Raw genomic sequence first — 23,532 nt, 5'->3', positions numbered from 1 at the left:
TTACTTGAGAAAGGCTTCATTCGCCCGAGCACCTCTCCTTGGGGCGCGCTAGTCCTTTTCGTCAAAAATAAGGATGGGTCGTTCAGGATATGCATCGACTATTGGGAGTTGAATAAGCTAACCATCAAGAACCGCTATCCCCTACCTCGCATTGATGATTTGTTTGATCAGCTACAAGGTGCTACGTGTTTCTCGAAGATCGATCTACGCTCAGGCTACCACCAACTTCGCATTCAAGAGGAGTATATACCCAAAACCGCTTTTCGCACTCGTTACGGCCACTATGAGTTCGTTGTCATGCCTTTAGGTCTAACCAACGCACCCGCGGTTTTCATGGATCTGATGAATCGCGTGTGTAAACCTTATCTCGACCGTTTCGTCATTGTGTTCATCGACGATGTCTTGATATATTCCAAGTCGAAGGCCGAACACGCGCAACATCTACGTTTGGTTCTCGAGCTACTCCAGGGGAATCAACTCTATGCCAAGTTCTCCAAGTGCGAATTCTGGCTGGAGGAGGTTCAATTTCTGGGTCACATTGTAAATAGTCAAGGTATTCATGTCGATCCCGCGAAGATTGAAGCAGTTAAGAGTTGGATTACACCTAAGAACCCGTCTGAAGTCCGTTCTTTTCTCGGATTAGCGGGCTATTATCGACGATTTATCGAAGGATTCTCAAAGATCGTTGTGCCGCTTACCGCTCTCACGCATAAAGACAGGTCCTTTGTTTGGGGAACCGAACAAGAGTCTGCTTTCCGAAACCTCAAGCACATGCTCTGCAATGCTCCTGTTCTCACATTGCCCGATGGAAACGACGACTTCATTGTCTATTGTGATGCTTCCAACATTGGTCTTGGTTGTGTTCTTATGCAGCGAGACAAGGATATAGCTTACGCGTCTCGACAGCTCAAAATCCACGAGAAGAACTATACAACCCATGACCTCGAGCTAGGCGCGGTTGTTTTTGCGTTAAAGATTTGGCGACACTACCTATATGGTACCAAGTGTACGATCTTCACCGATCATAGGAGCCTACAACATATTTTTGACCAGAAAGAACTTAATATGCGTCAACGCCGATGGGTAGAACTTGTCAACGATTACGACTGTGAGATTCTGTAACATCCGGCCCCTCTCATCACCAATATTGTCCGCTCTGCCCCCGATGGGTTGCCCCTCCAGGAACTCACGGATTTGTTTTTGGTTGCTCCTATGGAGACTTCCCAAGAGGTCACCCATCCTGGTACTACTTCCACCTGAGCACGCTTAACTGTGGAGTTTTCATGTGCTCCACAGCCAACTAAGCCCAAAACGCGTTGGTGATTTAAGAGGCAGGGCATTATTTAAGAACCGAGGATCTCTCCTGGCCACGACCGATGTGGGATTGCCTAGGGTGTCACAAATGGTCCTGTTAATCTTTCGATGGTCAGTATCCGTATTGTTACAATCACCCCCCCCCCCCTTAGGGACTCATCGTCCTCGATGAGGTTTGCCCCATCATCCCGAACGGCATAGGAGTGGCTCTGATACCATTCTGTAACATCCGGCCCCTCTCATCACCAATATTGTCCGCTCTGCCCCCGATGGGTTGCCCCTCCAGGAACTAACGGATTTGTTTTTGGTTGCTCCTGTGGAGACTTCCCAGGAGGTCACCCATCCTGGTACTACTTCCACCTGAGCACGCTTAACTGTGGAGTTTTCATGTGCTCCACAGCCAACTAAGCCCAAAACGCGTTGGTGATTTAAGAGGAAGGGCATTACTTAAGAACCGAGGATCTCTCCTGGCCACGACCGATGTGGGATTGCCTAGGGTGTCACAAATGGTCCTGTTAATCTTTCGATAGTCAGTATCCGTATTGTTACAGATTCGTTATCACCCAGGCAAAGCAAATGTCGTTGTCGACGCTCTCAGCAGATGGAGTTATTTGCTCAGCATTCGTAATACTCAAGCCCAACACGATCTCAAAACTCTCATCCGCGAAGCCCAGCATGCCTGTTAATGAACGCACTCTGAAGAAGGAGAGAATCTATCACGATGGAGCTCAGCTTGTGAATAAATCGAATGGGATATTCCACTTTTTGGACCGAATTTGGATCCCTAAGCGGACCAATTTGCGAAAGATTTTGATAGACAAAGCCCACAAATCCCGGTATTCCATTCATCCCGTCGCCGATAAAATGTACCAGAATCTTCGGTACAAGTACTGGTGGCCGGGTATGAAGAGGGATATTGCCTTCTACGTTGGAAAATGCCTGACTTGTGCAAGGGTCAAGGCTGAACATCAAAGGCCCTCTGGCTTACTCGAACAACCCCCAATCCCTATGTGGAAGTGGGAGAGTATAGCTATGGACTTCATAACAAAGCTTCCACACACGTCACCAGGTCACGACAGCATCTGGGTTGTTGTTGACCGTTTGACAAAATCCGCCCACTTTTTGCCGATACGAGAAGACTACAAGGTAGAACGATTAGCCTGAATCTACACCAACGAGATCATTTGTAATCATGGGACGCCTCACGACATCATCTCTGACCGTGACGCTCGATTTACCTCGCGACTGTGGGAAACGTTTCCAGCTGCTCTCGGTACTACGCTTAATCTGAGTACCGCATTCCACCCTCAAACCGACGGTCAGACTGAAAGAACCATCCGTACTCTTGAAGACATGCTCCGTTCGTGTGTCATAGACTTCGGTGGTAATTGGGATACTTACCTGCCGTTAGTCGAATTCTCGTATAACAACAGTTATCATTCCAGCATTCAAATGGCACCATTCGAGGCTTTATATGGAAGAAGATGTCGATCGCCTATTGTATGGCACGAGATCGGTCACTCGCAATTAACCGGTCCTGAGCTATTGCAAGAAACGACTGACAAAGTCCACCAGATTCGAGACAACTTGTTGAAAGCTCGAAGTCGACATAAAAGTTATATCGATAGACGACGCAAGCCCCTTGAATTTGACGTTGGCGACTACGTACTCCTAAAGGTATCACCTTGGAAGGATGTGGTCAGATTCGGCAAGAAAGGTAAACTAGCGCCTCGATATGTTGGACCTTTTAAGATTCTGGAAAGGATCGGAAAAGTCTCCTACAGACTCGAACTACCGGAGGAACTTAGTAATGTTCACCCGACTTTCCACGTGTCAAACCTCCGAAAGTGCCTGGCTGAGCATGATTTAATCGTACCTCTCGATGACCTCCAAATAAACGAAACACTACACTTCATGGAGAAGCCCGTCGAAATCATGGATTGCCAAACCAAGCAGCTCAGACGCTCGCGCATTCCTATCGTGAAAGTCCGATGGGAAGGCAAACGAGGCGCAGAGTTCACTTGGGAACTCGAAAGCGACATGAGGGCGAAGTACCCGCAGTTGTTTGTTACGGCTTCGGCCTAATTTCGGGACGAAATTCCCTCAACTAGGGGAGGCTGTAACACCCCGTGTTTCGAAAGTCAAAGTCAAAGTCAAGATTGAGGTCAAAGGAAGAAAAGATTGCTAATTGCAATCTGTCTCTCCTCGCTCAATTCCTGTTTTGACTTCTTTGACTTATAGTTAGTCTATTTTATGTTTTACGTTAGTTGCATTATGTGGAGTAATTGTTAAGAATCGCAGTAATCGATGTATATTTATCACTAAGAATCGCCTTACGACTGTGAGCAATAGGAAGTAACAATGCGATAAAGTCAACTAAACCCTAATCAAACTAATCTAATCATCATCGCACTCGCAACTCGAATTTCGCATTTTGGTTATTGTTATACGTATGTGTGTGCCTTATGTGTTACTAGTGCATGTTTAACTTATGTTATGTGTAGTAATCAATCGAAACGCAATCGAACTCAATCGTAATCGAATCGCAAACGCTAAACGAATACGAAATAAGGGTGCTTGTATGTAGATATAGTATGATAATTGGTGGAGAAGAGATAGCGCGAGATATGAATAGTTGGGATTAAAAGTAATTTGACTAGGAAACTCTATCGCATCGAACTCAATCGCAATCGAAATCGAAACTGCAAAACTCGTCACACCGAACACTCGAATCAGGCGACCGATCGATCAGGCAACCAGCCGATCGACCAGCCGTCCGCTCGGACTGCCGTCCGATCGGACAGGCTGTCCGATCGAGCTGCCTGGCCGATCAACCAGTCCTTTCCACTTTTGGCAAGTGACGTCCGACCAGCGCATACTCGTCACTTTTCTTCAGATTTCTCTCAATTCCGGTAAGATCTCGTCCTAAATCTTGTACTTCCTTGATCTACACGCACTCCTACACCTTTCTATCTTTTGAATCTTAACTTTTAACCGTGAAATCATCAAGATTCAAGGTGTTCTAGGATGACCTCATCATGTGTTCTTGAAGAACTTCATGTTTTGGCCTCAATCCACCAAGAACAACCTAGATCTAACCGATTTCCACATAAACTAACAAAGATCTTTCATAGATCTAAACATATTCACCAAGAAAAGGGATTGAAAGATGGTTTTCCAACTTTCTTTCAACTCTTTTACACTCAATGCCTTCGAAACCAGTAGAAACGGAGCTTGTGTTGACCTACTACTCATTCTAGTGATTGTGTGGCTCGAGATCCGGGTTCTATCCGCGAGGTTCACCGATTTCGGGTTAAACGTGAAACACCGTCCCAAACAGTTTACTAATCGGATTTGGGTGATTCCTATCCAATCCGGAGAACCAAGTATTGACAAAGTCTATATTGCTTAACTCGTTATCAGAACGCCTCGACAAAAACGACAAAACAACCAAGTGTAAGACAAACAGGTCGACAAGGGCGGAGTGCTGTCCGATCGAACAGCCAATCCGATCGACTGGCCAAACCGAACGACTTGCACCTTGGGTCCCACACTTAAACTATTCACCAACATTTGAAGTCTGGTCGTTGAACGAGTTGTTGTCCGATCGAACTACCATCCGATCGGGTTAACCGACTCGAACATGTGACAATTAAACTTCAACACTTGACAATTTTCAACAGGTTCAATGCACTAGGAATGTCACCCGATCGAACTGCTGTCCGATTGAGTGACAGCCTGCTGTGAACTTGTCCTCACTGAGGTACCCAACCGAACGGGTTGCCAGCCGATCGAACGACCGTCCGATCGACCGACCTGAAAGGTAGAGATACTTCAATGTTTTTAAAATGCTACAACAAAAACTTCAAAAGTCAAACCATCATACACAAACACATCCTTCCCCAAAGGAAGAAACAATCCACTCGAACGGCCATCCGACCGGACAGTCGTCCGAACGGATTGTCACTCGCACGATCAGCTGTCCGATTGGACTACAATCCGATCGACCAGCTATTCGACCCACCAACACTTGTTTTCGTTTTACGCGTCACTTATCATTATGCTATCGAACTATTCAGGCTAAGCCTACTCTCAAGCCCTCCCTTCAATCCATCAACCGTTGTGCGTATACTCGATCCCTTTTTGCTTTACGCACTTTTAGGTGTTACATACGTTAGTTATACGAAATCACGTCGAACACACTACGCAATACTTTTAACGCTAACCGTTACCGCATGTTATACGTGACTTAATGAATGCTTGTTTGTTATGTTTACACATGGAATGCTGTCTACCTGCCTTAGCAACAATAGTACTATAGTTTGGACTCAGCACCCGTTCACACGGGGGTTGTTAAGGACAATTATTTGCCTGGATCACAGTGGTGATTATGTATTACGAACTGCCTTGGGCAGTCAACCTGCAGTCATTGGTATCGATAGGTTCATGTCGATAACTAACATGCTTCGTTTTACTCAATGTACGTGCTGGTTATGCGTAAACTATTTCGAACTCTATATGCTATTATCAAACTTGTATGCTCGCCTTTACACTATGTCTATTGACTTTTATTTTAATGTATGTGACAGGTACTTAAGGAGTCTATTTGCTTGGAAATTAAGGCTAGGAAAGAGTCTTAGTGACCAACAAATAATTGTCTGTACTTATGAAACCTGAGTTGTCAGAAAAGAACAATTTGCCTAGATTTATCTGTAATAATTTGTTTGCCTTTTAAGACATGGTATGGGACATATTACTTTAAATTGATTGGTAATGATAATTGTTATGGAAATTTCTGGACAATCTGTTTCGCTCAGTGCCACGCCCCGATGTTTCCGCCGTCAGTTGGGGTGTGACAACATGTTTTTGTCCTTTTGTGGAGTGTCCCCAACGTCTTCAAAGGGACGGAGACGACGAGGAGGGGGGATGGTGTTTGGAACGACGCCGATCCGGGACGCGTGGGAAACCCCATACCGTGTAGTCATAGTAGTAAATTCGTGTGTCTAATTATCTAGTTATGAGCATAAAAACTTAACATATTCTTTAACGGAGTTGAACGTCACGTATTATTTGGCAGAGGGTACATGTGTGTCATGGCCGGCCCTGGGGTGGGCGGGGAGGACCACCGGCTAGGGCCCAATATTTTGAGGGGCACGTTTTTTCTGGAAAAAAAAACCTGATATGTATGTAAAATATTTTTTTAATATGGTATATCATACAAACACCAACATAGGCCCTCTTACAAAACTATTTTTATGGTTTAGATTAGTTACTAACCCCTCTGACATTAGGTTTAGACATTTAGTGAGCATAATACTTAATTTTGTTAAAGCCTAAGGACACATTTTTTCGAGGTCGAATAGGGTACACAAATTCTCAGGGCCGGCCCTGCTGTGTGTAAAGACTTGAGCGGCTTAGAAGCACCGTGCAAATGATCTTGGCGTATCATTAGTTATGAAATTTTCATCATTTTATCATATTCATTTACTTGTTTTGATTAAGTCACATACTAAATTCATATGATATGTATTAATATATACACCACTTTATAAATATATATACCACTTTATAAAAGAAAGGAAAACTAAGTGAAAGAAGGTCAAAGATCTTTACTTTTTTTAATCTCTTCTTTTGACTTTTCTTAGCATCCAATGGTATCAATCAGTACCCTTTTGTTTTCAAAATATTGTATCCTATCTTCAAAATATCACAAATCTGTTGTTACTGGCTTCAGTTTTATCATCAAAATTATATATTCAATTATTTAACTCCTATTTGTTTTCTTCATGTTCACATACCTTTGTAAAAATCTATTGAAATCTCCTTATAACAGTTATTAATTATTTATGAAAGGTTTATGTATTATCCTGCTTATAAGATTACCATTATTATTATTAGATTTAATAATACAAACTAATTTATCGATAATAATCCATACTAGAATTTGACCACTAGTAGTGGTGGATCCAGGGATGTTTTGGGGGTTCCCGGGAACCCCCTCGGTTTGGAAAAAAATGAAAAATACAGTGGAAATTTTGTATGATTTAAAAAAAATAGTGAGAATTAGTGAAAATCTACTAAAAGGAAACCGGTAGAAAAAATTATTGGATCCGCCACTAGACCAGTCATACTTTTCTTTAGTCTTTTACTTCCGTTTCATACAACAATCGTACTTTAACGGAAAAGTACGTAATTCCTTCTGCATCTAACTTTCACTTTCTTTTAAAAAGATTTTTATTATGTCGCTCTTAGTTACTCCAGCCGTAATAGTAGTTATGCCTACTATTAACACCAAGAATTACATTACATACCTATAAAAACACAACATTATTTTGTCACGTATTTATTAAGATAAACTTTTTAAAAGTTAGGTATGGATATCAAACATTGTTGCACTTGTTGTCTGCCATAATTAACTAAAAGAAGTTGTAATAATTTAAGGTAGCGTGAAATGGGTGCATCCAAAAACCTACCCTACCCCACCCCACCCTTTAAACATTCTCATTACATGCACATGCAAGAAGACTCCATTACTATTCATCATTTTAAGGGTACCCCACCACCTCAATCTCCGCCTTTCAATCCGGTTAAAGTGTTCAACCGCTTATATATACATCACTTTGTGATGGTAAATCTTGCCAGCCAAACTCAGATTTAGTGCCATGGCCTCCATTGCTAACACATTCTACTTCCACTTGTTTTTGCTCATAGTTTTGTCACTCTCTCACCAACCACATGCTAGGGAGAGCAAGTTTTTCACCAAAGTTATTCATTACCTTTCAAATTCACCAATAACATCTTCATCATCATCGGTACCAGCACCAGCTCCGATGCTGGTTCCAGGGCTGGCTCCAGAGAATGAGCCAGTACTGGCTCCAGCACCAGCTCCAATGTTGGTTCCGGGGCTGGTTCCGGTAGATGAGCCATTTTTGGCTCCTGCACCGGCACCGGGTGAGGAAGAGCATGGCTATGGTCTTTATGGTCAAGGGTCGAGTGAGTTTTCCTCAGAGGAATTCCACGCGTCTTCCTTGGAGGGTTCAGAGAATGAAACCCTGGAGGACGAGGAAGGAAAAGGAAGTAATGATGTAGATGAGTTTACTTCACAAAAGGAGACCCCGTTCGAGAAGCTACTAAGTAGTCAAAGTTACTCTACTAACAATAATGGTTATTCCAACAATGGGAATGGCTACAATCAAAATGGTTACAACAACAATGAGAATGGCTACAACAACAATGAGAATGGCTACAACCAAAATGGTTACAACAACGAGAATGGCTACAACAACAATGTGAATGGCTACAACAACAACAACGAGAATGGCTACAAAAACAATGAGAATGGCTACAACCAGAACATGTATAGCAACAACTATAATGGATACTCAAGCTCTATGTATGAGAACAATGGTTACAAGACTGAAAACAACAACAACAACAACAATTACATGACCTTCACAAACGAGAATAGTGGCTACAATGGAGACGGATACACACAATCTAAAGAGGAAAACAATGGCTACAACAATGACAATGGGTACATGGTGGAGCGACAAGGAATGAGTGACACAAGGTTTTTGGAGAATGGTAAGTACTCTTATGATGCAAACAACAACAACAACAATTACATGACCTTCACAAACGAGAATAGCGGCTACAATGGCGACGGATACACTCGCTCTAAAGAGGAAAACAACGGCTACAACAACGACAATGGGTACATGGTGGAGCGACAAGGAATGAGTGACACACGGTTTTTGGAGAATGGTAAGTACTCTTATGATACAAACAACAATGAGAATAACCATGAAAGTAGTTATGAAGAAGAAGAAGAAGTGAGTGACAATGGCGAAGGGTATAATAGGAATAATGAAGAATCGAAATACGAGTTTGACACAATGGAAGAGTATGAGAAGCAAGAGGGGTATCCAGAAACTGACCAAAGAGGGTATGTGCCATAAGAATGAAGAGATACGATTTGTTTTATAAGTTAAGTAACACCATAATTACAAAGCATAATGGAAGGTTCAAAAAAAAAAAAAAGAAGTGGAAGTCATAGTTTTCTTATGTTTGTGACTCATCTTTTCTCCTTTGTTAGTCTTTGATGTTTTGGAGGGTGGTAGGGTTTGGAAAATATGTACTTTGGAATATAATTATGTAAGTTTCTGTGTGAACTAAATTGAATGGCATATCCAAGTTTTCTATATAATTATCATTACAAATTATTTGTGAGTATGTGTAATATAACGGTTACTTTCATTGCTACACAAACCGTAAAAACCATCACAAATGGCCATATACGATAAATCTTCTAGCGAAAATTTCAGTTGTAATAGCTTGGCTGCTGATCCGCTTTACTACTATATTTTTCGAAAATCAGATGTTAGCGGAAAAAAAGCGTCCAATTTTGTGATGGAAATCATGTTGATGATTTTGTGATAAATTAGGGATTTGTTTGAATAAGATTGAATATGTTTGACCATTTTTGTTTTAATATTAGAGAAGAAGTAGCCGAAAAATAAATTTGGAAAGGAGGGGTATTCATGTGGCAGACTTGATGTGTGGATTATGTGGTTATGAAAATGAGTGTATGGAAGATCTTTTAGTGTCATGTTCGGTTACTAATGTTGTATGGTGGAACTTGTGGGTTGCTAGATTGAATTTATAGTTTGAAAGAATCCATTAAATGGAAAAAAAACTCATGTGTGTGATTGTTTTTCGGCATTATGGATTATTTGGAAATTGAGAGGATATTTGAGGGGTATTAGGTGCGGATCGAGCGCACTGTTGACAAGATTATGCAAATCTTGTTTGGGAGAGATGACGAGATTTTAATATTCAAGATATAATTATGTGATGTATTTGTTTGTTTGGGATTTCCAGTTTTTTTCTAGCCCCTATATTCTATTTTATTTAGTTTTTAATAAAATAGTAGTGGTTCGAAAAAAAAATATATGTTTGACCAATTACGGATGTATTTGACAAGAAATTTTTCACGTTTGGTATGACCAAGATTGATTATGCTTGAACAAATTATAACTATAGTTGACCAATTATGTATACGTTCAATGTTTTAAAAACAGGTTCAAAGCGGCCGGTAGTACCGGTTGAACCATCCGGTAGAATTGGTTAAACCGCCCAGTACACTCGGTTAAACCGTTTCTGAACACAATCAGGTACGGTATAAAAACCAAATTTATATATCTACCAATAGGCAAAAGATACCTTTGCAAATTGTGTCCTGTATCATATATCTACCAATAGGCAATAGGGTTATTCAAATAGCTTGTCGCTCGAAACCCGCCCAAAAACACCTTGTAAAAACTCAATAAAAATTATCCCGTACATTTATCGAGCCAAGGTTGGTCGTTGACTCGCATAAATAAACAATCCATATAAAGAAAACCAATTTATATAAAAGTTCATTAGTCCACATCAAAACCACAACTCGAGCCGTATCAGAGCCATGTCTCGGTGTATAGCTCAACTTGTTAAGTGTTTTCAAGCCAAGCCAGCTCATTTAATTTTGAACCCAGCTAAAACTAGCTCAATTCGGCTACTCGTTAAGCAGCTCTAGCAACGAATTTTCATTTACGGTAAATAATAAGGTAAACTAGTGTAGCCTCATCATATATGGTTTTTTTTTTTTTTTTTTGTGTGTGTTCCAACTATAAGATGTGTTCTTGAGCAAAATGAAAGAAAAAGAAAATGTATTTTATGTGGGGGAAGAAAGAAAGAAATAAAAAATGATGCTGTGAAAGTCGACAAGAAAAGAATCACATAATTGGTTCACAAGTTCCATAGTCATCATTTTATTTAACAAACACAAGCATGGTATCTCATAAACATAAATTGTGTTGAACGGAATCAAATACGCAATCACTAAACAAAACATGAGATGGTTTTATGGTCTCTTTTGATCATCTTGGCACCTGACATTGAGATATTACACAAAATCATGGCATCAGATACGCGATCATTAATACACCAAAGAATAATGATATACATAGACCTAAAAAAAATATAAATTTGTATAGACAAGAGATGGGAAAGAAAATGACTAAAACATGTTTCATGAATTTAACTGGAGTAGGTCCTAAAAGTAATTTTGGGTTGATGCATTAGCGCTATTATGTTTCCGCATCAAATACCAGGAACCTTCAACTTTTATCACTTATACTGGAAGAAGTCTCAAGCATCAACGGGATGACGAAAGTCAGAAAATATACTAAAGTGGCCATTTTTGAGATGGATCTCACTACTTGTATATGTTTATGTACTTGCTTATACTCACGGTTTAAATGGATCGATTTTGTTGGAAAATGCAGGTTATCAAGTAGGGGTGTAAACGAGTTGAGTGACTCATAAGCTAGCCGCGCTTCATATACCGATCTCGGCTAGGCCCATGAGAGCCCATTAGTTAAAAATATATAACAACTTTATTTAATATAATATATAGAGGCCGGTTAACGTACAATATTGGTTATCGTGCAGTGCGTACGCGAGTATCTCAGCCACACGATTGACCTACCCTAGACCTTCAATTGAATGTAGCGGCACAATAGTAATTAACTTGACATAATTACACACATTATAAAGCATAAATACGCACGTTATAATACATAATTACGCATGTTATAATGCATAATTACGCATGTTATAAAAAAATCAAAACCCGCATGCCACCAAACATGAAAATTACGCATGTTAAACTCAAAATTACACATGTGTTGTTCCAAACCCTAATTAAGCATGTTATATACATAATCCCGCACGTTATAAAAAAATAAGGAACGACGCGCGTCTCAATATCCTGCTCGCGTATGCATCGCACGATAAGCACTATTGTATTTTACACTTTCTCATGTTATATAAAACTGTAAACACATAGATAAAAAAAATATATGTATATGAAGTAAATAACTAATAAACGCCCGAGCTCAAGCTCAAGCTCAAAAAATTACGAGCCGAGCTCAAGCTTTGGATACATAGCTCCAAATGAGCAGAGCCTAAACTCGGCTCGTTTACATCCTACCGCCCTCTCCCAACCGTTCCAAATTTTCCTTTTTAAGTTTCCATTTGAACTTTTAACCACTGAGTTTTGTTAAAGAGTTATTTTTTGCACCAGCTTAAGCCTTAAAAGTTAGGTAACCTTTCGAGACTCGTGTCAATGAGGCTTGCCTATATATTAAACCTTTTGTACAAGTAAACTAAGCAATTCACTTTCTATCAGAAAGTCGAAGCAGTGGACAAACAATGACAACCGTATAGCCAAATAACTAATCCAGGTATGTGTGTGTGTATATACACACGCCAATCCGTTTGTCTCAAAGGCAGAAGAGGCAAAGATTATAAGCAGCAGAAAATATTACCTAATGTTCGTCTCCATGTCCATGCCCTTCCCAAGGATGCCGCCATCCCTAAATGTGTAAAACCAGATTCAGTTTAACGTATTTCAAGCTTCTTATATGATGCTTCATCAATTTAATGTCAACTAAACATATATAAGCAATGGGATTTATACTCTGATCAGCTTAATATACCACCCATTAAAAAGTGATCACTAGTTCACTACCCTACTATATGAAGGAAAATAAAAACTGTTGAAACCGCTTAAATGGTTAAAAATCCATTAAGAAAGGTAGCAGTCCCTTTCCTCTCGTTTCAAAAAGGCCTGTGTGTATCCATATGTTGCATACTTTTTTTTTCCTTTTTAATTATTTAGGCATATACACAGGAGCAGCTTCCGTTTCTAACAAACTAAATTACATAATAAATTATTACTTACCAGAACTACAGGGCCGTCTTGCTTAGCCCGATATAGAATCCAAAACCTGAAACACATTGAATACTGTAAGCGTTTAATAAAAGTTGATGCCCATCATGGCAGATTGGCATCACGTAATGTCTGGTTTGTATAATACAAAGTTGTCAATTACCAAAAGTTAGGGGTCAATGTGTCACTTACCAAAGGACGAATGTTCAATGTATTAAATCTCTAAAGTTGGATGTCTTGCATGTTACGGTGTAAATTTGTTTTTTATTTTATTTTTTCTTATTATATAACTATTGTTTTTTTCAGTTTTTTACATCAAAATAATTTAAGATAGAGAATGGAAACCAGCTCATGTTATTATAATATAGTTGGATGTAAGAATGCTGAGCCAATGGTTTGTGTCCATGTGTTGATCACTACCAATTGTTGTTTGCCAAGCGTTGTAGTTAACCATCTTGAGGTGTAGAACTAATTCAAAAGTCATGTGAGAAAGGCATGGTCGGAACCCACCGACCATGCATTTTGAGACATATACTGCCCTATTTTTTCTACTTAAAAACTTCACACTTCGTCTTCTCCAACATTTCAATTATTTTGTTTAAATTACTTTTATGAATTTACACCATAACGTGTAAGACATTCCACTTTTTTTTAATCTTTGGCTAACCAAATTAATGTCATGAACGTAACATGTGTAACAAAGTCAAAAACGTGCCAAGTCATATGCGGGCACCACATGTTAATGTCATCATTGAACGTGTAACGAAGTCGCAAACGCGACGTTGCCGCCGCAACGCATGGCACGGGTAAAAATCTAGTATTTATAAAAATTAATGATATACCACCGCTACAACCTATATATCATATAGCGGACCTTTACCGCTATTTGATTTTGGACCACTATAACTGCATAGCAAAAGATATTGAGTTCTTATGCAGGAGCATTATGTTCAAATGGTTGGTAAAAAAAAGCTAAATCCAGAAGACTTGGGAGAAGGAGATCAAAGAGTATTCTTCAAATAGCACAATGTTTGAGATAGGGGGTCTTTACTATTACCACCAACTACCAAGGTTTAAAAAACGAAACGAGTTTCGAGGCGTTTTCCCTTCACCTCATGAGGCGTAAGCCTCGAGGCGAACCGAGGCGGAATTTATAAAATGAATATAAAAATTATATATTATATAAAAATAATAATACTAACTAAATTCATCATCAAAATAATCAAAAACACAAATAAAAAAGACACAGATTGCTTGAAATCGACACAAAAAGTCAAAAACATCAAAATCAAATATCAAAAACCCCTGAGGCTCACGCCTCAACCGTTTTTTTTAAACCATGATTACCACTCAAGCGTATTTGTAGTTTTACCGGAACCAAAACAAGTAGCACACATTTAAGTACCACTTGGTACTTGACCTTGAATATCTGCTACTGCTAGACCTAAGGTTAAATTGATCAATAACCAAAATCTTAAAAGAAAGCTCCTATAGATGTTACTTGTTATCAAAAGCGCTAGACACATAGGCCTCGCCTGGGGCCTAGACACAAGATGCAAAAAAGTGAGGGCCTGAGAAAAAAGAAACACACCTAAATAAAAAAAAGTTTATGTATAAGAATAATACTATTCTTCAAATAAAATAAACAAAAGTAATTATACATTATCATCTAATTAGTACCAAAAGTTCTAAAATGGTGAAGATATGTAATTCCAAAACCTGAAAGTTTTAAAGTTCTAAACTGGATAAAAGTTACTTGCTTCAATCGGGTATTGTGGAGAAGATCAATAGTTTTGCATTATATAAAAAAAAAGAATAAATCGGTATTTAGTGCGCCTGCAGAACTGAAGCGAGCGCCTAGGATCTAGAAGTGCAATTAGCATGCCTGGCCTAGAAAATGTGCCTAGGCGCATGAAGTGAAGGGTTTAATAACAACTATGGTTATCATATGAAATTCTAAATTGTTTGCATGTGCTTTAATAAACAACAAAAGATTAAGAACTCCAAAAGGTACATCATTTTTTGACTTAGCACTTCAAACTAATAGTAATTTTCAAATCTACAACTACATTTCATATAACAACACAAAACAAAAATACTTGATTTAAAATCTGTTCTAGGTAAACACTACAAGATTATATCAAATTATTCAACTATGTATTCAATTAGATTGTGTCAAAAATTCTTAAACTTCAGATAACGAAATTATGTCAAATGATTCAACTGTGTATTCAATCAGATCTTAGATCCTGATAAAAGTCAACCTTACGATGCATCACAGATTTGACAAAGGAATAAGAAAAAGATAAAATTACCACATCATGGCGCACATGCCCTTGCCGGTGACGGTATGCCAACGCTTCGGCTGATGCAAATGAACGCCTTTGTAGGTTCCATTACCGTAACCATGACCTCCTGCCATCGAAACCCTAGGTTTTGGGGGAATCTTATGCGAAATGATGAGTGAGTGATCTCAATTCTTAAACCTAACCCGACCACATAAACGGACCTAGTTTTTTTTTTTCTTATAAATACAAGAGTTATTTACAATTTACATCCCTATAGTTTGGGTCACTTTTCATTTTGTCTCCTTAAATCAAAACCCTTTTGTGTTACACACTTAAACTTGTATTTGCTTGCAATTTGACACACTATGGTATGACTTTCATTAGTCTAAAGAATATTTTGTTAACTTTGACCGACGATGCAAAGGTAAATCGATCAATACATCATCTCTTTATATCCACAAAAACCCTATCCTCTCCCAAACCTTTCTCTTTAGGGGGTGTTACTGTTTGGAATTCTTTTTCAAAAAGGACTTATTAAATTATATAAGTCATAAGTTATAAGTTACAAATGCTAACTTCTCAACACACAAAAACATCTTAAATAAGCTAACCCAAATACTATAAAACCAACTTATGAACTTTTATAAGTCAATAAGCTAACCCAAATACAAAAACATCTTAAATAAGCTAACCCAAATACAAAAACATCTTAAATAAGCTAACCCAAACACCCTCTAAGATTCGTCTTCTTTATCACCTCTTCGATCCGGCTCAACTCTGATTCCCACAATGGTGTTCTGAAATCAATCTTTATTCTGATCGCGTCCCTATAGTTTTAGTGATAATGTGTGTTAGTTTCGGTATTCCAATCGATTCTTTGATTTTGAAATGTGGTAACTGTGATACGATTCTTTGATTCTCTGATTCTTTGACTTTGAAATGTGGTAACTGTGATTATTGAGTCTTTGATTTTGGTTATACGAGTCAAGTCGAGTATTTGATTTTGGTTATACTAGTCGAGTCTTTGATTTTGGTTGGGTATCAAGTGAAACAGTGAATAAAGGGGAAGCGAGGCTGTGAAATGTATTTGATATATGTGTGATTACGGTGTATTTGACAAAGGGGAAGTGAGGTTATAGGTGTCTTTGATTACAGGGAAGTGAGCAGTTTCGCCTACTATAATTTCATGGCCTCTGTCACACCCCCAAAATCCCACCAGCGGAGTACTACCGCTTGGAGGCGTGACTGACCAGGATCCAGCCACCAATCATACTGAACAAGCATATAAGTATTTATAAAAGTTTAACCATCACGATTGGTGTTCAAAAACAGATGAGTTTAAGTTGCAAGCGGAAGCATAAGTTTAAAGTTATAACATAAGTTCCAAAAATTTCAAGTTAAACATAGTCTTGTAGCAATCCCTGTCCCACAACGATCCTCCTCCATGCAAGCTCCCACTGCGTACCTATGGTCCTGCAAAGCATGTAGTAACGAGTCAACAACTAGTTGAGTGAGTTCACGGGTGGGCGTTCGTTTTAGTTGTTTCGAAAACAGTTTACTTTATCTGGCATCCTGCCGTGGGGGTTACCCCATAGTTTAAAAAGACGTGACCAGTTCATTCCCAGTTACTCCGGCACTCCGGCCGTGGGGGCTACCCCATGTAGTTATCAGGCATTTCGGCCGTGGGGGCTACCCCATGTACATCATCTGGCTCTCCAGCCGTGGGGGCTACCCCATGTGTATACTAGACTCGTTACCGTATCGATTGCTGACTGTAGTCATGTTTATGTGCCCTGAAAACATCAATGTCTATCATCATTGACGTGCCCCAGATCCATTAGTTCACGCCCGTCCTCTGCGGCACGGTGTGAGGCTTGTCAGACCTAAATAGCGCTATCTAACTAATGACCCGCTCGCCATTGGCCCGGCGATTAGTCGATACAAAAAGGAGGGACTTCGTGATAGAGTTTTAGTCTAGTACGTTTATCCGTCCATCCGGACGAGGAATCACATTCCTGAACCACTGACGTCCTACCCAAAGGTAGACGAGGAACCCACGTTCCTGAATCCCGTTCCCAACCCAGGGAATCCCATGCTTTGTAAAGGGTGTGAACTCACCTCGGTTTGCTCGGCAGTTAATCACAGAAAGTCAATCAAGTCGCAAGTAGTCAATAACGTCCTAACACGGATATCACGTATAATCAGATTCGAACCAAGTAGTGCACAAATGTTCAACACGTTTGGCAAGCACGTTTAGCAGTAACAGTTCACAGTATCAACAGTAGCTCATAAGGTTCACAAGTTCAGCCCAACTACTTAGGCCCAAACACGTAAAAGCAGATAATCACAGAAGCCCACCAGTCTGGCCCATTAACTAAGGCCCAAAAAGTGTGGTCTCGAGTCGCAACCGGACTCGCAAGCATGGTCTCGAGTCATGCTGTGTGTGTTGATCTCAGGTGGTTGCGAGTCGCAACCGGTGTCGCAACCGTAGTCTCGGTTCATCATGCTAAGGTCTCGAGTCGCAACCGGACTCGTAACCTGTGGTTTCGGCTTGTCCTGTTATGGTTGCGAGTCGCAACCGCGTGGTCTCGAGTCATCACGCTGTGGTTGCGAGTCGCAACGGGTGATTGCGAGTCGGTAAGCTGTCATTTTCACGTTCACGTGTTGATGCAGGTGTAATCAGCCAAATAGTACAATATAATCAGGCCCAAATTCGGAAATGACCAATAGAATTTCACTAACATATTTCCTAATCAGGCTATTAGTCAAATGTGGATCAAAATCACAAGGGTTTTCAATCTTCAACTATCATTCAAAGTGTTCTTCAAATATTCAAACTTATATTCATTAAGTTCATAGCATTTTCAACACTTATATCAACCACAACTATGAACAATCATCAAAACACTAAACATAACACACAACTCGGTTTCTATATATGTCCGATTTCATCACAAGTGCAACCCGATTTCATCCTTCATTTTTATCATACAATGAATCTATTTTTTAACATCAAGCATTTATGCAAATTTCAACATATAACAAGAGCATTCATGAACCGATTTCTTTTCAAATATCATGCATAACTCAACTACCATATTATCACATAATCTTATCATACATTTATTCAAGCACAAACACATCATGAACATATTTAACACTAAGCATTCAACAATAACCAACAAGAAATACTAACCGGTTGGTGAGGTGTGTGTGTGTGCCGATCCAAAGTCCAAATCCGAGAGTTTCTTGTGTCAACCGAGTGGATCCGAGAGTCTTGGATATGTGTTTGTGTGCTAGAGTTCTAGTGGGAGAGAAGGTAGAAGTGTGTGTGTGTTCTAATGTTCAACAAAATGGTAACAAATAACTAAGGTGGTGTATTTATAGTCAAGTTCCAAGTGTTTGCACCCTTAGTGGGTTTCGAGTGGGGGTTCACGGCCCAAAGGCCCAACCGGCCAAAGGTTCTCGGCCCAAGGCCCAAAACCGATTACTATTCACTCGAGACCTCATGGTCTCGAGTCGGGTTCCTTGTTGTTTCGTGTCGGGTTCTCGGTTCACATATAACACGTACACATATATATATATACAATACACACGTAACAAAGCACTTATCACATAAAAGGTTCACGTTATCATTAAGTTTAACCGGACAGCTAGTCACAAAATGTACAAGCAAGTTACAACGAAAGGTTCTAAATTTCGAGTTGTCACATCATCCCCAAGTTGAAAGAAATTTCGTCCCGAAATTTGATGGCACTCACTGAGGAAGCTAGTCAAGTTGCATGGTTTTCCCGGTTATCCTGGGGTGTCACAGCCTCCTCTGCACACTTTGATATAGGAACATATATTTGATATAGGAAAATGTATTTGTGCAAGGAAGGTATTTGAAAAGAATTTCATTCAGGAAAATGTTTTTGATAATGGTGGTTCATATTTGGTATAGTTCATAACTGAGATTGGTATTTGAAAACTTTTTGTAGCCGACATCCGGATCAAAGTTGGAACAGACAGCTTTCAACTCTATACCAGGGTGGTAACCCCCGGCTACTTTTCTGTGGACTACCATTTTAACTAGTTTGGTCGTCGTCGTAGGGATTGAAGCTTAGGGATTGAAGCATGGGTTTGGGTTCGGTGGTAGCTATGTGTGTCTGTGTTAAGTATGTTAGGTGTGTGATTAGGTGTCATTTTTTTTTGTAAATGTAATTTAACTTAGGTTATGTGTGTGATTAACTATCAATGTTTTCTATAACTAACAGTGGTATGTATAATTAACAATGGTACAATGTTTTGATGAATGGACCATTATGGTTCAGTGTGTTTGATTATTGTTAAATTTGTGTTAGAGTAACCCCTTTGTAACACCTCGCAAAATCATGTCCAATATAATTAAGACACGTGTCATGAACTTTACACGTGTCATAAACCCGGATCATGTTAAAAGATAACTGGAGGGATTAAAAGTGTCAACATGTTAATTCTACCTCTGAGTGGCCTTTTAACGTTCCTAAAGCTTTGTAAAATATAAATACACTCTCATGAATATCTGATAAAGATTTCATAAGCATCCGGTTAAAATTTTGTGATAAATAATTCAACTTTCAAGAAATAGAATCCCATGTGCAAATTCGACAATTCTTCATGCAATGGCCTTTTTCAAAGACTCCAAGACAATGCTAATGCATGGCAACACTCCCAAGATCATGCAGACCTGATCATGTAGACCCTTCCTGCTGAAAGTGACTATAGATTCGAGTTTAGAAAGTTGCATGGTCAAATATAAAAGTTCTCAAATTTTTTGTCTCTGATGGAAGGCTTACGGGCCGCAAAGCTTTCGCCTTACGGTCCGTAAGATGGCTTAACTGGGCGATACAATTTGAATTACGGATACGGACCGTAAGGGCTTAGGCTTACGGTCCGTAAAGACTGTATCTGAGCAGAAAAATGGACAGTTGCAGGCTACAGCCCTTCCACCGCCTTTGTAAGCTAGTTTTTCGATACCAGGGATTGTGCAACTGGTTTTAGCAGCCTAGGGACACTTGGGAACATCTGGTAGCAACCTAGGGACACTTGCTTTGATCTTAGGACTTGCAAAACACTATATAAAGGGCCTTCTTGTTCTTTGTTCTTGCACAAATCATTTGAAACTCTCTCTCAAACTCACTTCTTTGGAGCCTCCCGGACTTCTAAGAACCTTTCTCTTGTTCAAACTTCGTGCTAAGGACTATTGTAAGTGTACTTAGCCTCTGTAATTAAGTTTCCATTAGTGTAATGACCGAAAGTCAAAGATATCGTAATTAAGCTTTGACTTTGTGATTAATCACTAACGGTCCAACCATTATTCGAATTAAAAGTGGCTATGTGTTGGTAATTATGTAGGTGTTAAACCCTTAAAAGGGCACCTTCTAATTATCACATTATCTTAGTCAAGTGTCGGGTCAAAGTTATGAACAAAAAGTCAAACGGTTTAGTTTTTACAAAATAATTTATAACTGATAATGGAGAGGTTATGGAACATGTTTTAACACTTAAATAACTTGGTAAATAAAGAACATGTCTAGGCATGTTCAACCCGGCAATTTTGAGTTTAGGCTCGGTTCGCAACCGAAAGTCGCAAAAGTAGACTTTTGCTTTGACTTCCAGTTCTGACCCGATTTAGCTTAGTTTAGATATGCCTTAGGTTTCCTTTGGGACCATATTATATGTTAGTACAACTCTCTGAAGTTATACTACATGGTTCCTTATAAACCATAGATTACATGCATGTTCCGTTATTTGCTTAAAATTGACCATTATGCCCTTTTATCATTAAAATGAGATTTTTGAAAATGTGAGAGGACAAAAACCTTTATCTCTGATATATTAGTATGTCCTAAAAGTTTGACATTAGTTTCTTGTCACACCCCAACCGATGGCGGAAACATCGGGATGAGACGAACAAATTGCTCAAAACAACATAACACTAAATGTGACAATATAATTAAATTTCATTTATTAAAATTGCTAAGTTTCATACAAAATGTCATAAAAGGGAAATAACAAACACCAAACATAGTTTATTGTAATGTGGGTTTCTAAGCCATCCTAATCAATTCTTCAACTCCTGAATCCTCATCCTGCAGTATGCATTAAAATATAATCAACAAAACATGTTGGCGAGTATACAAGTTTGATAATAGTATAATATGTTTGAAATAGATTAACATGCTCAAATCCACGTGACTATGTGATTTCATATTAACAGTTATACTCGTAACGATGAAATCTATGTGTTCAAACCAAAGTTTAACGCAATTAACATAGCCTAACCCTAGAAGGGTGGTAAATGAGTAACATAGAATAAACCTAACAATACCCATAATATTATGGGAGGGGCGTTTCTCAACCTACAGCGCTGCCATTGTTAGGGGAGTCTTGCAAAGTTAATGAACACACAGTCATAAATGTTTAACAGTAGCATAACGTGATTAACATGAGTCAAATAGATTCACATGAAATGTGGATTGAGGGTGCAAAAATGTTTAACATAGTGTGTTTGATATAGAAATGCATACAACACCCAAAATGTGATAAAATAGAAAATAGGTCATGTATACTCACATTGATTGCGTTGCGATTTCTTGTAAAGCGCACGAGTAAAGGTGGAGTATCCAAGAGATACGAACAAGTTGGTTATCCTAGATATTTAAAATATCACATAACGATCTCATTAATATTTGTAGGTAAAATACAATTCGTAATATTTATGGTTTACAATTTTAAGTATTAGTTATTATATTTTATTTAATGTTATAAAAGAAATATATTGTTAATTATTTATAAAAGAAATATATTTTGGTAAAAAAATATAGAAATTACAAATACTAGTTTGAAAAGAAAGCAAATTCCTAATAAGAAAATATTGGTTATAGCATCTCAATGGAATACAGATAGTTGTTTATGAAAATTAGGATTGAGTTTAAAACCTATATCACTTATAATAATAGTCGGTTGGATTTCTATAATTCATATGAATACAAGTCATCAGTTTCGTTCTTCTTCCTCAATTACTAAGAGTAATTGCGACATACATATATATATTATTTTATATTCTTCTTTTTTTATTCAGTTATTTATTTGTATCTCCATGTTGGAAAGTATATACAGAAACATGAAACACCATTTACAAAAACAATAGATCAAGTTTGATCATGCCATCTTCTTTGTTTCAAAAAGCATATATATATAAACTGTATATTATAAAACTCATAAATTTTAGTTGTATGACTAATGTATAGAGTTAAAGGGATATATGTAACAACTGATACTTAACGAAAAACAAAAAGGGACAAGATATTATACCGAAACACGTCGAGTCGGGTTTCGGTTCCGGTGACGTCTGCGTCTTCCGACGCTTCGAGTTCTTCTCCGGAGAGACTAGTTTACTCCGGCAAGGTTACGTAGCTCCGGCGGCGTCTTCGGGTTCTAGTGATGTGCAAGTGATCCGAAGTGATGTTGTGAGGTAGTGAGATGGGGTGGGAAATAGCGGATGGTTTGAGCGTCGGGTTTCGAGAGCCTCCGACGCATCGGTTTCTCCGGCGAACTTCAGTGGCAGACTATATTAACGAGAGAGGGTGTTTGCGAGTGAGTGAAAGGGTGTAGAATGGTGATGGATGGTTCGGTTTATATAGTTGTTCGAAGGTCTCGTAAGATATGGAAATGGGTTGTGATTGGTTTGTAATGGAAACGCGGCTATAATTTAATGGGTAAAGTTCTTGTACAAATAATCTTAACATACTAAACATACAAATTGAAGGAAAACTAAAAAAGACAAGGTGACATTTTTGTAATTATCAATAACTATCAAAGTTACTCTACAAATATACCTAAAAAAACCTAATCACTCCCCCCACCCCCAAAAAAAACCTAAACCCCCCACCCCCCACCCCCCAAAAACCTAAAAAAAACCCTAAACCCCCCCCCCCCCACCCCCAAAAACCTAAAAAAACCTAACCCCCCCACCCCTCACCCCCAAAAACCTAAAAAAAACCTAACCCCCCCCCCACCCAAGCTAAAATGCTAAAAACTAAACCCTTCAAAAAACCTAAAAAAATCTAAAAAAATAAAAAAAAAACACACAAATTATTTTATTTTATTTTTTAACATTTTTTATTAAAAAAT

At 38.9% G+C, this 23,532-nt stretch overlaps 2 protein-coding genes and 1 long non-coding RNA gene across 3 annotated transcripts; 1 reads left to right on the top strand and 2 right to left on the bottom strand.

Moving 5' to 3' along the window:
- The first annotated feature begins 7,937 nt into the window (after positions 1-7,937).
- Positions 7,938-9,536, top strand: LOC110926332 (GATA zinc finger domain-containing protein 14). The gene has a single exon (XM_022170078.2). The coding sequence runs from the start codon at positions 7,977-7,979 to the stop codon at positions 9,270-9,272; it is 1,296 nt and encodes a 431-aa protein (XP_022025770.1). The 5' UTR covers positions 7,938-7,976; the 3' UTR covers positions 9,273-9,536.
- Positions 9,537-11,061: 1,525 nt separating this feature from the next.
- LOC110921283 (NADH dehydrogenase [ubiquinone] 1 beta subcomplex subunit 2) lies at positions 11,062-15,602 on the bottom strand. The gene is made up of 4 exons (XM_022165575.2): positions 15,403-15,602; positions 13,100-13,145; positions 12,684-12,731; positions 11,062-11,243 (listed from the first exon to the last, which is right to left on the bottom strand). Exons 1-3 carry the CDS (start codon positions 15,507-15,509, stop codon positions 12,684-12,686), a joined length of 201 nt encoding a protein of 66 aa, XP_022021267.1. The 5' UTR covers positions 15,510-15,602; the 3' UTR covers positions 11,062-11,243.
- A 5,739-nt stretch (positions 15,603-21,341) lies between these two features.
- On the bottom strand, positions 21,342-23,022 carry LOC118489330. Its single transcript, XR_004887273.1, has 3 exons — positions 22,714-23,022; positions 21,973-22,049; positions 21,342-21,488 (listed from the first exon to the last, which is right to left on the bottom strand). It is a non-coding gene; the product is annotated as an uncharacterized LOC118489330 (long non-coding RNA).
- Between the last annotated feature and the right edge of the window lie 510 nt (positions 23,023-23,532).

The sequence above is a fragment of the Helianthus annuus genome, chromosome 17 (assembly GCF_002127325.2).
Source record: "Helianthus annuus cultivar XRQ/B chromosome 17, HanXRQr2.0-SUNRISE, whole genome shotgun sequence".
Classification (NCBI taxonomy): domain Eukaryota; kingdom Viridiplantae; phylum Streptophyta; class Magnoliopsida; order Asterales; family Asteraceae; genus Helianthus; species Helianthus annuus.
Note: the sequence above shows the minus strand (reverse complement) of the source record. Positions and strands in the feature narration are given on the sequence as shown.